Genomic DNA, 15,471 nt, shown 5'->3' on the forward strand with positions numbered 1-15,471 from the left:
TGTTTTTTGTGTAAAAAAAAAAAAATGACACGTAACATATGATCGTATTTGGATTGCGGTAATATTAATTTTACGATTTGAGAAAAAGGTGAATAAAAAGGTAATGTGGTGGTCCTTTTTTTATTTCTCTTTTCATACTTATACACTTCCGTTCATATGTATGCTTATGTTCATAGATTTACTTTTTAAGTTTAAATTGTAAGAACTTATATGTGATTGTCATGAGTCTTAGTAGAGTTCACACTAATCAGCTACTGACAGCTACTCACACGTGCATGTTCATTGTCTCACACAAGCCGCAAATTAGATGCATAACCAATACTTCTAGGTTACACGATGTCGCCTTTAAAAAAAGTTGATCTTATTGAAGCATGCAAATTACCTAATGTAAGATGTATCCTGGTTACCAATTTGAGTAAGAAGAAGAACTAACCACCAAGTCATTCCTTTCACATTTTCCGCTAGAAGTGTGAGGTATTACCAGAAATAGCAAATCTTAAGGAAACAATTACAATTATGATTAAATAAAAGGGTAACAAAGTTAATTTCACAGTAGTCATATGGAACAAAAGCCTGCATAAAGTGCTAGATCTCGTCTCATACAATACAACAGACAATAACATGTCTCTCTTTTGCCTTTCATGTGACAGATCATAGCTAGCTAAAGCTTCAATACAAAGTACTCGTGAAAATTATTTTTCCACAAAATGCCTGCCGTTTTCCTTTTTGTCTTGTGCTCATTGCAGCTTTTTGACGAAGAAAAAGCAACCACAAAAGCCTTGTCATCTCATTGCCTCTCCTTTAATCTCCTGGACCTCTGTAGGAAAGCAAAACCCTAATCCCCACCTGGTAGGTCAAGGAAAGCGTAGAACAAGTAAACGAAAGTGCGGAAATCACTTAGGCCACACATGCCCGACTTAATCCTCAATTAGCAACGCATTTGGATTTGGGACCCAAGCTGTCGCAAAAACTGAGTTGTGTCCCTTCCATGTGAGCACCAACATATCTTCTTCACGTTTCATGCCCCAACCACTTGCATGTTCATCTAACAAGGCCTTCACTTCCTTAGCAGTCTCTTCACAAAATGGAGCACTTGAAAAACCAATGCTTCTCAATCTTTGTGACATTGTGACACCTGACTCCAACCTCTCTATTCTTTGTTGCCCTTCAAAACCAATAATGTTTTCAATTTTGTGACCAACATCAGATTCATAATTCATCCTTTGAGTACTATCTTTAGGCAAGAATGTTTCCAAGGAATCAAAGGGTATCCAAAGATAATTAAAACAAGTTGTTATTCTTGAGCTAAGACTTGGTGCAGTAAGATCAGAATCTTCATCTACCACAACTATGATTCTAGGGTTAAGGGATCTAATGGTGTTAAGGAAAGTGTTGCGCATCGAACCATCTTGATGGCCGGGGATACCACCAAGCGGCTCATCGGAAAGATAGTGTAACCAGTTTTGACAATTTACAACCAAAACCTCATCTTCCCGGAGCCCTAGTGAGGAAGGGTTTAATTGAGTGCCCAGAAGCAATTCCAAAGAGGATGAATTTTCAATCACATTGAACTCAAAAGGGACATTTCTAAACCTAGAGAAATTCCCCAAACGAAGACCAACTTCTTCGCTTGAAACATTGAGCAAAGGTGGGACTTGTGGCCCCCAATGGGGAACAGTGATTCTAAGCAAAGGAGGACCCTCAGGCCTTTTTTCCAATGCATCTATTAAAGTAGGCCATTGCATACAATGAGTGATGCTAAAATCTAAGATATGAACTTTTGGGCACCCTTCAATTGCCTTACAAATTGCACTATTTGATGCACAATATCCAAATCGGTGCCATGGGATTAGATCAACATACCCGGCTAGCTCAGTCACCGACATCAACCTACTCGGAATGGTACTAGTGCTACTGCTTCCATTAAAATTCATAGGTGTAGGGAAAACCTTGGAGGCTCTTGAAATCAATGCCCTCAAGATCCATGAGGTCAGCCTTTGGTTAGGGTCACCAACAGAAGAGGCAACATTGTTGAGCACCCACATCACCTGTTGAGCCAAGGTCACATCATTGCTCTCTAGGGCACTTGCACAGTGAAGTAGTAGCTTCTCAATACATGCCCCGTCGAGGCTTCCGAGACACCCTGTAAGCGCGCCGGTGAGAGACTTCCCCTGAGAGGTGGTGAAGAGAGCAGTACTTGGATTTTGGAGAGAAACGGAGGTAATGCTTCCTCTAACTTCAGTTTTCATGGCTGTTGATTACTGGAGGTATGTGACAAATTAGGAGTTTGAGGAAGGAAGGAGACGGTGGACGAAAGAGATATTTAGGTGTCAGACACCCGGCCGCGGCCGGTGAAGACTGCAATTGGTGGATTGGATTGAAGAGCTAGGGTTTTATCTTGTTGGTATGCGAGTTTCTAAGTTCAAGAGAAATATGGAAGGTGCTTAGCCAATGGAAATCTGTCCATGGCTTTTGTGTATTAGGTGCGTTTCTGTCTCTGAGACATGCACAGACGCAGAGGGTTGGGATCCATAGCTTATCTGCTACTCGCACCATATATATACTAAATAGAGTATGTATATATCCCTACATAAATAGAGTGACTATGCAAAAGGACTTTCAGATTCATTATAAAATGACAAGAGTGCATTGATAATTGGCTGCACGTATGATTGTAGATTGACATTTCTCTTGAATTCTCTGGACAAATTTAATAAGTTGTAGACGTGTGAAATTTAGTGGTATATTAACTGATGACAGAGAGTGAGCTATAAGGATCCGGAAAAGTCTATAAGAACATAATCATGTGATAGGTTAATTACATGAGTGTATAACCAACAATCTATGATCTACTGGCTATATTTCTCGCCACTTAAATGAAAGAGATTTCAATTTTGAATCATACTTAGTGTAGACATCTAAGTTTCTGTGAAATAAATATTCACTAACACATTAAATTTGGACATGTTAGGGTTTACGTAGCATGCACCATGTGTCTCACATTATACATATGACATGTGACTAATCAAAACCGAACGAGTCACTAAGAATGTCACCCATTGACATTTGGTGAAAATAGTTATAGAATTATCCTTATTAATTCTTTAATTAATTTTAATATATATCAAACAAATTTTGATTTAAATAAATTGATGGAGTGAAATAATGAACCAAGCCTCAAATCAAGTTCTGGTTCTTTCGTCAATGAATCAAGGCCAAATCCAGCTATAGGCAAGACTTGGCGAGCCTATAAATATGAGACTCCAAGACAAAGAAGGACGCTAGAAATTCATCCACACACCTAGACGCTCCAAACTCCCAAAACACACAAACACTCAGAAAACTCTCTGCGTTCTTCGTCAAATCTGTAAGGAATCATCAATTACCACTACACATGCTAGTTCTTCCATCTCCACAAGCCAAACCTTGCAGCATTCATTCATCCGAGATTAAGTCATTGCGACCCTTGGATCGACGACCACACACACATATATATCCTACAAACCCAGATATCGAATCAGAGGATTTCAACTTTGTAAAAAGATTGTAACCCAAAATTCATTAGTACAAATATTATTTTGTATACGATTTCTTGTGTTATTTGTCACATGAATTTCTCATTTACACAGATTAAAAAAAAATTAACATGGTGTCAAATGAGTTAGTGACTAAGTCAATTCATATAATCCAAATTATTATGTTGGTATTTTCTTATATCTTTCACTTGATTGCAAATTTACAACTAGTCACATTACAATTAGTCACACTACAATCGTAAGAATCTAATGAACTTGCATAGATGGAGCTCTGCTAGGGCTAACTCTCCAAGCAAATTGGCATATTGCTAATTGATTATTACTTCGCACCCTTCATTTTCTTAAGAGACTAGTTATTGTGGCCACTTTGTTGAAGAAAGTAAAGAGTAGGTTAAAGAAGCTGTCTTTGCCGGCCAGTCTTTTGTCAAATTAGTGTTCATGCATTATGATTTAAGACAAAATTACAACATTAATATAACATTAAAATTTAATTAGTATGGATTTGCTTTGAGTTTCATGATGGTTACCCATCCCTTCCACTTTTATACACGATGCATATGAGAGTTCAACTTGGTTTCTTGCGCCATGTGAAGCCAGGGGTAAAAACAAACCAGACCTCTTCCTACAAGGACAAAATTTGGTTATCTCACAAAGATGTCACTCCCATAAGGGTTAAAAACCATGGAATATTTGCATAAACTCTTAAATAATGTTGGTTTTTTATTTAAAAATGGCAAAGGCAAAAAGAAATAATTGTTCGTCAATCATGGTTTGATAGTAAAGGGAATGGAAGTCCACTACGGGAAGGTCGTGCCACAAACTAAACAGGCTTATTTAGGCTGAAAAATGTTTGTCCTTTGCAATGTTTGCACAGAGGGAAACCCTAGAAAATAGTAGTTTATATATATATATATATATATATATATGAAGAAATTAGGTTCCATCCTTCTTTTTGTTATTCCATTTATTAAAACCTTATTCCTTTTCAATTTTTGATCAAAGTTCTTAGGTATTAATAAACGTCATTAATTATTTCAATAATAAAATATTTTTTATTTTTAAATATATTCATTTAGTGTTAGAAATGTTGCATTTGGCATATTTATATTTATGACTAAATTTTTTATCATATATTTTTATTTTATTTTGTACCCATTTTTAATTTGCAACCCTTTTTTAATTTGTACCAATTTTCTTTTCACTTTTAATTTGTACCCATATATTAATTTCTTTTTGTGCCCATATTTTTTAAGTTTTATTTTTATTTGTACCCATTATTTTTAATTTATTTGTATCCATTTTTAATTTTACTAAATGTACCCATGCTAATTATATGTATTTATTTTATGTTTTAAAATATGTCAGTAGTTATTTTTTAAAATATATTAATAATTATGTGGGTACATTATTTTCTTTGCTATAACTTTGTGAAGAACAATATGATTCAAATATTTATTATATTTTAAAAATATTATTTGAATTTGTTTAAATTTCATAATTTGTGGGATATTAAATGCATAAATGCATGAGTTAAATCTCTTAAATAATGTTAGGACCTTGATCAAAATATTTAAACAAATAAGATTTTAGTCTAACAATTAAGTTGATTGGGGAATTAGGGACCGGAACTAAAATGACCATATATGTATATATAATGGCTGATCAACAAATCCTACTCGGGTCGTTCTTCATCTTTAATTATGTGTAGTATATATAATGTATATACATACACGTCAATTTTTTCGTAAGCTTGGTCACCTTAGTCACTTAGTCACCAAAAATACATGATCACTCTTAATCACCTTTGAATTTGACATGAAGAGTTAGATTTGATATATATGTGTAAACTGATGTATTAGCATATATATATTTTTGGGAAAATTAGGTTCAAATCCTTCTTTTTGTTACTCCATTGATTAAAATCCTATTCATTTTGAATTTTTGATTAAGGTCCTTGAGTATTAATAACATCATTAATTATTTGAATAATAAAATATTTTTATTTTTAAATATATTCCTTTAGTGTTAAAAATGTTACAATTAGTATATTTATATTTATGGCTAAATTTTTTATCATATATTTTTATTTTTAGTTTGTACTATTTTTAATTTGCAAATATTTTTTAATTTGTACCCATATATTAGTTTCTTTTTGTGCCCCTATTTTTTAAAGTTTTATTTGTGTTTGTACCCATGTTTATACCGTCATGTGACATTGTATATTTAATCAATGCTAGAAAAATTACATATGGTATATTTATGTTTTATGCCTAAACTTTGTATCATATATTTATATTTTTAGTTTGTACCCACTTTTAATTGGCAACATTTTTTTTTTAATTTGTAGTATTTTCTTTTTAGTTTTATTTTGTACCCATGTATTAGTTTCTTTTAGCGCCTATATTTTTAAAAATTCATTTGTACTCATAATTTTTAATCTTTTATATGTACCCTAATTTATGTAAAATGTACCAATTTTTTTTAATTTGCCATTTATTATTTCTTATTTTTACATAGTTTTTATGCATTTATTCAGTCAAAATGTTTGAATTTTTTTTTATTGTAACCGTTTCTAATAATATTATAATGAGGGATTTTAAATTTATAGGATTATAAATCTCATAAAATATCAAACAATTAATCTCAAAACTATAAAAATATAAATATTAATAGTAATATAACGAGGTGTACAAAGTCAAATGACCTTGATCAAACTTTGAATACTATTAAGGTTTTAAGCAAAAAATATTAAAGATTAGGGACTGTATCCAAAGTATCCCTATATTTTTTTTTGAAGGGGTGCTTTATTCATTAAACGCAGAAGAAGTTACATCAGTAGATATACATTCCACCTACGTACGTGCACATTACAAATGAACCCCAAACCATCAAGACACAATGCAAAGCTTTTTCATGGGTTTTTTTTTTTTGGTTGGTCAGCAATCATTTTCATGGGTAGAAGATGTGGAGGTTATCAAAATCACATATGAGCACAGAAGAGAAGAGTGATACATAATTACAGATAATTGCATGCATGCATGGTTAAAGCTGTGTAAGTAAATTGATTCACACACCCCCGTTATTTGTATTTGGCATTGGATTAATTGACTTAATTTGCATATTAGATTGATATCCACAACTCAGTTGCCAGCTGGTCGCGCGTGCTACCGATGCTAGGGCAACCAAAGAAATTCAGTCATAATCTATGTATTTGCTAGAATAGATTGACTCAACGACCTTAGTTTTAATTCATATTTTGCATAGATGATCTTTACAGTATAATTGATAATATGAACGGTTTTGATTATATGCACAAAACTTTGTGATTCAAATACTAAGAGTTTTGAGTAGAAGTTTCTACTCATCTTTAAGTAGCCAACTAATGTTCATATAGAACAATACTAATTATGATATAGTACATTCGTATTACTATTATTGGCTCTGAGACAATTATATATATTCTTCATGCATTTAGACGGTAAGAAAACTACAAAAATAAAACAATGCAGTTACTTCGATTCTGATTTGAACCATCGAGGATGATTCATAAAAATTAGATACATATTTTTGTCCGGAATAATTTGTTGCTGAAAGAGCTGTACAGCTGGGGCTTTGCCTGGACTGCAGGTTGCTGTACGGTTATAAGAGACAAGTCACTCTCACTTTACTTTGACAATCCGACGAAAATCTTGTGGTTTAGATTTTACATAATTCCCTTACAGGCTAGGGTAAAGGGAATTGTATTATGTGTAATGGACGCCTCGACTCTCCATGAGTCCATCATGCAGAATTTTTTTACTTTAATTGATATCATGCGGAAACTAATTAAAAGTTTAAACTGATTAAGGAATTAAAGACGATTATATTATCACCTAGTACGTTATCGACTCATTCATGTTATAACATGTATATATTGTTATATTATAATTTTTAAGTTCACGGAATATAGTTTAACTATATTGTCAAAAGTTTCTCCAAGATCAATATTCAACTCATAGATCACCTGTGGAGAACATAGTGCTTAGAGATCACAGTATTGTATATACGGAATTTGCAGGTTATCCAACCCCAAATCCAGACATGCATGTGATGAGAACCATGAAGAAAAACAATACCGAGAACTCTCGAACTCTGTTCTGTTTGTAGTGGAACGATTGAAGAAGATGGAAATGTATGTGCCCTCTAATCAGTAGGGTGAGACGACATTTATGCCACGTCAAAACAATTAGGCAATTCTGCTTACTTAATTTATGTGAAATATAAACTCATCTAAGCATAGTGATTTTCACCCTACCAACCAATCTAGCTTATATATAGTAGTCTCTTGAATAATAGGTTTTTCTTGTTTGAGGGCGTGAAATTATGAATCCCACGTAAAATAATAAGGGTACTTTTACGAGTGTTATAAGGAGTACATTAGCTTATATATTGCCAATTGGTTTTACAGTGTGCCTCAAATTTCTTCATGACATTAGAGCGGAACTCGACCCAAACTAACTCTAATTGTTCAAATTGTTCCAATGGACTAGATCCATACTGATAACTTATGTGATAACCCTACACATGTTGAGTTAGCCGGTAATATTTTAATTTTTTTAATTTAATTTATTTTTTGGGATAAACGATAAATTTTGTTAAATTATATGTTAAATTAGTCACTGACAGATCGAATCCACACTGTTATGCAAGTGCTCAACACCTAATTAAGTTGAGAACAATATGGTAGTGGACCGTTGAACCCCTATTACTCTATGAAATGATGACATTTCCATTGTAGTTACCATTTGAATTAATAGACATTTATTTTATGAATCTCTCTCTTTCACATGAAGCAGTTGTGCTTTGAAATTTTTTCTTAAAGGAGGGAATTTGATGCTCCTGATCCAAGCAATCATTGGGGATACAAAGTGGGGTAATCGAGCTATCTTTTCCCACTATATTCCACTGCTGATGATCATATGATCCTCAGGATTTTTAGTTCTTCCATTATTCTTTTGACAACTGCAATATTCTAATTTTCCATCCATTGACTAAAGAGTTTTTCAATAGGCGGAGGGTGAAAGTTTAGTCTCACAATAGACTAATAATAATGTGGTTCAAATTTATCTATTACGATAATCGAACTTAAAACCTTTCACTTACAAGTGAAGATGAATGTGATTCAAACTTGAATACAATAAAACATGCATACTACTTTAATCAGTTGGCCTAATTCCCATCTATTACGTTACTATATGAAGTCTTTGAATTGAACAGACAGGCGACATATTTAAGCGCACATGCACTCATCCTCATATTTAAGCTCGACAATTAAGCCAACACCATTACAGGCATCCCCATTAGTCAGGAGATTTGGAGGTTGGGAAGGACAATTTTTTCCTATTCGTTTTTCCCTGAGGCTCTGATTGTTGTTGGGAATAAAATATCTGGGAAAGGGCGCATGAACTGCCATTGTTGTGGTGGAGAAGTGTCGGTGCTTCCCTCGATAGTGCGGCATTTTACTCATTTATTTTTCATATGTACTTCTTTCTTCTTCTACCACTATGTTCGGCCTTAAATCTGTTAGGCCCATGCCAACTAATTGATAGACCAATAAGACTCCAATGTGCAGATAGGGGCCCAACACCAATTTTTCTCAATTTGGGTAGGTGGTCACCAATGAGACTAACTAATTAATAGCTTTAACATCATCTCTGATAGAGATATCAAAAGATAAATATCGATTATTAATTTGATAGCTAACTTGGTAAAGTCAGATTTTTTTTCTTCCTTCAATTTATATGTTTTTTTTTATAAACAATATTTGCAGGACCCATTTTTGAAAAGAAATCAATTAAAATAAAATTTCAAAATCTATAATTAGTGCATTAATAGGACTCACACAATCAAATAATTAAAAAACTATTTGACATCACATTTTCTCATATGTCTATTCACATAGAATTGACATATATCTTCAAATTTGATTACATGACATTCCACTTAGAGTCATAGAATTGACACAGCAGTCAAGAGAATATTCCTTGTAATGGAGGAAAATTGGAAATTAATCCAAATTTTATATAGTTTTCACTATAATCATGGAGGAAATATTGAAATAAAATGTTTTGAAGATATAAAAACCAAAATGAAAGTAATATATAATCAAGTTAAATTCCCACTGATCTCCATTCCCTCGAACAACTAATAATTTAGCCTACAAACGATATCATAGACTCTTCTTATTAAGTATTTTTTGTCGATGTTATGCTAGAGATTACACATCTTCAAGACTCCAAAATCTTGTCAAACTTTCATGAAGATTCGTACTAGACTACAATAATAAATAAAAAAGATTACCAAAATATTAAATTTGGAATTTAGTAAAAAATTAGAATTTAAATTAATATGCATCAATTTCTCTGGATTCATAAATATAGAAATTTAAAATTTTTGAATAAAAAAAAAGAAGAAAGAATCTAGGACCTCCAATTCTCAAGTTTAAATTCTATACAGGAATGAGAGTTTAAAAATAAAAAAATATAAAAAAAAACTTACCATGAATGACCACCACCACCAATGCACCACCATCCACCATCATCATCACTATCACAGCTGCCGCCACGACCGCATACCGTTGTGGGCCCCACAACTCATCGCTATCACTGACACCGCTACCACCCATAGCCGCCACCACTACTGACACATTTTTCTAACTACTATCTTCATTTATATGTTAATGACTCTATACAAACACTAATTTCGTATTCAAATTCCATTATTCTTTTAGATCAACCAAACAAAAAAATTTACAAATTCTAAAAAACAAAAATTCAGTTATTTTAGAATTTCTTAATAATATTAAATTTCCTTATCGTATAAAATTTTGTGAAAAACTGAAATTCGAACATATTCGGGCTCCATCCAATATCCTGGCCACATGTATATAACCTAACATAGTAATTATCCTAACTAAAAACCATACTACCATAGGTAATATAGTATGTTACGATAATTAACACACATCGTAATAAGTAGTAATCAAGAGGTGCACAGTACCTGTGCAAGGTGTAACAATTGGATTAGGCAAACCAAACGTATTAGACCCCTTCGGATTACGCAGATAAGATAAGGATAAATCAACACAGTAACATATCCATTTAGATTTCAAAAATAGAGACACTACACGTCAGCATAAAAAATCCTAACCCTATCTCTCTCTATAAATACTAGCTAGAGAAACAGATCAAATGTCACACCTTTACGAGTACCTCCATCCCACGCTAATTCTACAACACCTGACAAATTATACAAAACCATAAGCATAGGTTCTTGAGTTTTCTCGAAAAAAAAACTGATCCGAACCAAACCAGAATTATGAAGTTCCTCTTGGAGTTGGGTTCGTGTTACCGTTCATCGTCGACGCGAACCCAAAATCATGTGACGAGATCAACCCATGAGAGAAGCTCCAAATCTGGAAGAGGTCATCAATGGAGGCCAGCTCTTGTTGCAATCTCAGAGGATGGGGTTGTTTCTGGTCATGAGGGTAACGTTCAATCTAAGAAGATGACATCAGCCAAAGGTCGACGGCCAAGGGCCAAGGCTCCAAGTTTCAGTTATACTACTAGTGATGATTTTCAGTACTACTCGAGGTAATTATATTATCACGGGATTACTGTTTGATTATTTTAGGTTGTATGTGTGCGTATATATATATATACACACATATATATATTTCATTTATGGAATTTTAATTTGTTCATTTCTACCAATATTTTCAGGAGAAACGACGGGCCGACCATGGTACCTGCAGCGTTCTCAGCAACGCCGTTCATGTTTTGACGATGTGTTCTGTTTTTAAGTGCTTTTTGTTGATGTAACTATGTATTATCGGAGTTAGATATGTACTGTATCGGTACAGAAGAACGATGGATTTAATTTTCTTTAGAACCATCTGTATTTTCAATGCTTGCGATTACTTAACGATCTATATAGCCAAAGATTATATTATTGTCTAAACTTGACGAATCAGTAATTTTTTTAATTGATTGCTTTAAGATTTTACAGTTTTACTAGAAAAAGGGTCCAAATATGTCGGAATGCTGTTTTATATTTCATGGCAATAAGATTCAACAAAGATATAAGCTAGGCATCTAGCTAGGGTTTGCTTTTCCCTTGCTTGGGTGTTTTGTAAATCCCTCTTTCTAGGGTTTCTGTGTATTTGTGGTTTGGTTGAGTTTGTTTTCTGGGTTTGGTTTTTTCTTGTTTTGCGTAAATTCATCAATGCCTTGGTATCATAGACTGACCACTTTTGAAGTATTATACAGGTGGTTCATTTTTGAATCCATGATAAGTATTGAATCGATAATATATTTTTTGAACACGTGATAAGTATTTATCGAATGAATAACGTCGTCAAAATTATGTCATGATTGCAAGAGAGAGTTTTTTGCTTTTGAAACATTCTCCAATTTTTCTATAGTGCATTAAATTCAGCTCAAATTTCGATTATCCACAGCATAATGGATCATGGAGTAACTATGTGGTGTGTTATGGCTCAATGTCTCATCTCAGCTTAACAAACCCTAGTTACATTTGTGGATGAAAAGATGGCACCACTAAATCAATTGCCGCATAAGTTGGTTGACTACTACATACCAACCCATGTGAAAAATGAGGCCACTGATCGAATGCCACATGACTGGTTTTATTTTCTTTTCTCTTCTTGTTTTTTTGTGAGTTCAGATATACGCAGTACCTATTTATGCTATTTGCTCTAAATGACACAAAAATGTTGTGTCTTTTTGTGTCAAAGAGCACGTATGTGTGCCATTGAGGTCTAAAACAAATGGCTCTGATCCATTGATGAGGGAAGAGCAGTGCAGGTTGGATGTGAGATGAATCAATTACCCTTCCAAATTTACCCCGAATCAGATGAACGTGTTCTGTTTTTGCGTCCATGGACGTGTGGTGTTTGGTTTGCTAGTGCTCTTAACTAGCGGATTGACCACCAAATCATCACAAGTTTTGACACGCGGTTCCTAGCTCTCAAGGTTGTGGCTGGCCTCCTGTAGGGAAAACCAGAGAGGGTCTGTACTATTGCTTCGTTTGTTTGCTGGGAAATTTGGAAATCGCGATGCCATTGTAGTTTCAACGACCAGCGGCCTTGAGCGGAACACGGCTTCTCGAGCTACTAAAGCAGCTTTTGAGTTTTTGGATTCATCCCTTGTGGAAGCCTCTAGTAATAGTCCTAATGGTTTATCTTCGAGTGAGGATGACACGTCTTTTTGGTGTTCATGTCCAGTTAATATCATCAAAGTAAATTTTGATGGGGCATGGTCTAAGGAGGATGGTTCCATGGGAAAGAGATCCTTTCTGAATCCCTTCCATCAAATTCTACCAATCAACAAATCCAGATTTTTGAAATTTGATCAAATTTCAAAAGTCAAATTTGTTGATTGGTAAGATTTGATAGAAGGGATTAAGAGATGATCCCGTTCCGGTTCCATGGGCCTGGGGACTAATGGCTCGTGACTCCATTGGTTCTCTGGTGGCTGGTAGTGCAAAGAAGGGTACTGCTATTTCCCCCTTGGAATCCGAAGCCCATGCTGCCCATCTTGCGGTGGAGAGAGGCTGTGCTTCAAAGTTCAGCTTTGGGTCCATGAGACTTATTGGTAGAGTCAAATTGCACGAGTATGTGGGCCTTGTGAGTACCCAATAAAGAATCTGATCAAATATTCACTCATTGATCACCACGATCCAAGTAACCAATGATGTTTATTTTACATTTTACCAGGGACCAATAAAGCTCTATAAAATTTTTATAGGACGACAATAAGATTAGTAATATTTTGTAACACGTAATGTTGAGCGGTTAAACATCGATACGTGCAAAAAATAAATGCAGTAGAGATGAGGATTGCGGAAACTAGTAGACCAAAAAAAAAACATGTGCCAATAGTTAGATCTTCAAAAATTGGAATTGTGCTCTTCATCGCATTTAAAATCATCATGGTTAACAGTGGGTTTGTCATGATATGTTTTCGTTTGACATGACCGTGTGAGATAACTAATCTAGTGCGCTGTATGGTTAGTGCAAATCATCCTAGTTAACAGTGGGTTTGTCATGATGGGCTTAAATTGCTTTAGGCACTTGGGAAGTTCCAAATATTTTGGAAACGAGTCCTTCAAATTTGCCCTAATCTGCTTTTGGTCCAAGGAGTCCCAACACAGTACAACTCCAAAGCCTGAGAACCACAAACACAATCGCCTATGGAGTTGGGAGTTCCCTCCACATTTGCAATCTGCCTCCTAAAATTATTTTGCTCAACTTCAGTTGAGCGCCAAAACCACGTTTACCAAAATAACCTTGCCCTATTTTCTATGATTCCCTACCACACATGGACCCCACCATTCACCCACAATGACAATTACACCCTTCACACGTATTATTACCTAGGCTAAACCCCAGTTTATGCAGCATTGTCGTCCTTATTCAATACAAGTATATGTCCACATACAAAATGTGTGAAATTTTTTATTTTGGTTATTAAAATTGAAGGAGAGAGGAAGCAAGTGAGAGCGAAAGTGGAGGGAGGGAGGGAGAGAGGTTGTTTTTCATTTTTTATTTATTTTTGTTAAATTAGAGATGATAAACTTACATGCAAGTGAAGTTTTTTTTTTTTTAAAAAAAAAGCAAAATTTTGCTTTATAAAATTAAGTCACTGTTCTTAATTTTTTTGTTGGGATGGAAGACAAAGATTTATTTTCACCATCTTTTGGTTGACAAAGATAATTTCATTAATGTAGTTTTAGATGCTTAATCATGTGATTTACTTTTGGACCATCTTTCATTCTTCAAGGTGCAGAAGGGTAGTTCGGGACAAATCTATGCGTTACGACTCGAATGCTAATACAACTGACTTATTGGAAACTAATTTTCTTGCACACGTAAATATTATTAATCAATTGAGTTATAAGCTTATTTAAAAAAAAAATATATCGTAACGTTAATTTTGTTATACATCAGCAAAAAAATGATCTTACTCAAGTTACTTTTATAATGTTTTTTTTTTTTTTTTCTGTCGTGTGCTTCAGTGTCGAAGGTGCAAGAATTGATAAGTTTGATTTCCTTTTTCCTTGTTTCTTATGTGTTTAATTAGCATACTGAACCAAGTCAATTTATAACTTGCTTAAAGTGACTTTGTACATCTTAATATAAGAAAAATTAATGAAAATGACTTGAAAACTTTGAGTTTTAATGATAAGGACAAAATAAAGGGTAAAATAAATAGTAACATGATTGATTTTTTAGTGTAAAAAAGTAATTTTTTGTTAAAGTAAACATTACCGGAAGCTTTTCGTTAAAATTTCCATCAAAATATTTGTATTTTTACAATTTCTTTTTATATTTTTTTAATAAAAAATTGATAGCTTTTCATTGAACCAGTTACAAGAACTTTCAACAATAAATTTGAGAAGATGTCGGAGTCCATCAAATTAGCATAACACTTACCAAAAGAAACAGATGAAAACTAATGAAAATGACTTGAAAACTTTGAGTTTTAACGATAAAGACAAAATAAAAGGTAAAGTAAATAGTATCAGGTTTGACTTTTTAGTGTAAAAATATGGTTTTTCGTTAAAATGAATAGTATGGCGGATTTTTCGTTAAAACTCCTAAGAAAGATATAGCAAGCTAGGCTATGAGAGATTTCATTTGCTTAACGAAGCACGTGAATAGAATAAATTATAATAAATATATTTAGAATTAGAATGCAAATATTTAACAAGAAGTTAACATTGTATTTGCAATGATGTTTGGTTCATTTTGAAGTACTTTTAAAATGATTGAAAATTATTTAAAAAAAAATATTTTTGGTTTCAAAAGTACTTTCAAATCCTTTATCAAGATTCACTTGTATTTTAACTAAAAATTGATTTCAAAAATATTTTT

The 15,471-nt window shown here is 33.6% G+C and overlaps 1 protein-coding gene and 1 pseudogene across 2 annotated transcripts; one reads left to right on the top strand and one right to left on the bottom strand.

Moving 5' to 3' along the window:
• Positions 1–487: 487 nt before the first annotated feature.
• Positions 488–2,582, bottom strand: LOC137738852 (scarecrow-like protein 32 pseudogene; annotated as a pseudogene). Its single transcript, XR_015966326.1, has one exon. The product of XR_015966326.1 is annotated as a scarecrow-like protein 32 pseudogene (transcript).
• Positions 2,583–10,755: 8,173 nt separating this feature from the next.
• LOC137740254 (uncharacterized) lies at positions 10,756–11,534 on the top strand. Its single transcript, XM_088699580.1, has 2 exons — positions 10,756–11,167; positions 11,297–11,534. Exons 1-2 carry the CDS (start codon positions 10,893–10,895, stop codon positions 11,355–11,357), a joined length of 336 nt encoding a protein of 111 aa, XP_088555706.1. The 5' UTR covers positions 10,756–10,892; the 3' UTR covers positions 11,358–11,534.
• The last annotated feature ends 3,937 nt before the right edge of the window (positions 11,535–15,471 follow it).

This window comes from Pyrus communis, chromosome 9, assembly GCF_041283825.1.
Source record: "Pyrus communis isolate YQ-2024b chromosome 9, ASM4128382v1, whole genome shotgun sequence".
Taxonomy (NCBI): Eukaryota; Viridiplantae; Streptophyta; class Magnoliopsida; order Rosales; family Rosaceae; genus Pyrus; species Pyrus communis.

Bases quoted from the DNA above. Each gene is read 5' to 3' on its own strand.
- LOC137740254 (XM_088699580.1), top strand. From the start codon at position 10,893: ATGAAGTTCCTCTTGGAGTTGGGTTCGTGTTACCGTTCATCGTCGACG. The intron at 11,168-11,296 runs GTAATTATATTA...CAATATTTTCAG, and splicing joins GATTTTCAGTACTACTCGAG to GAGAAACGACGGGCCGACCA.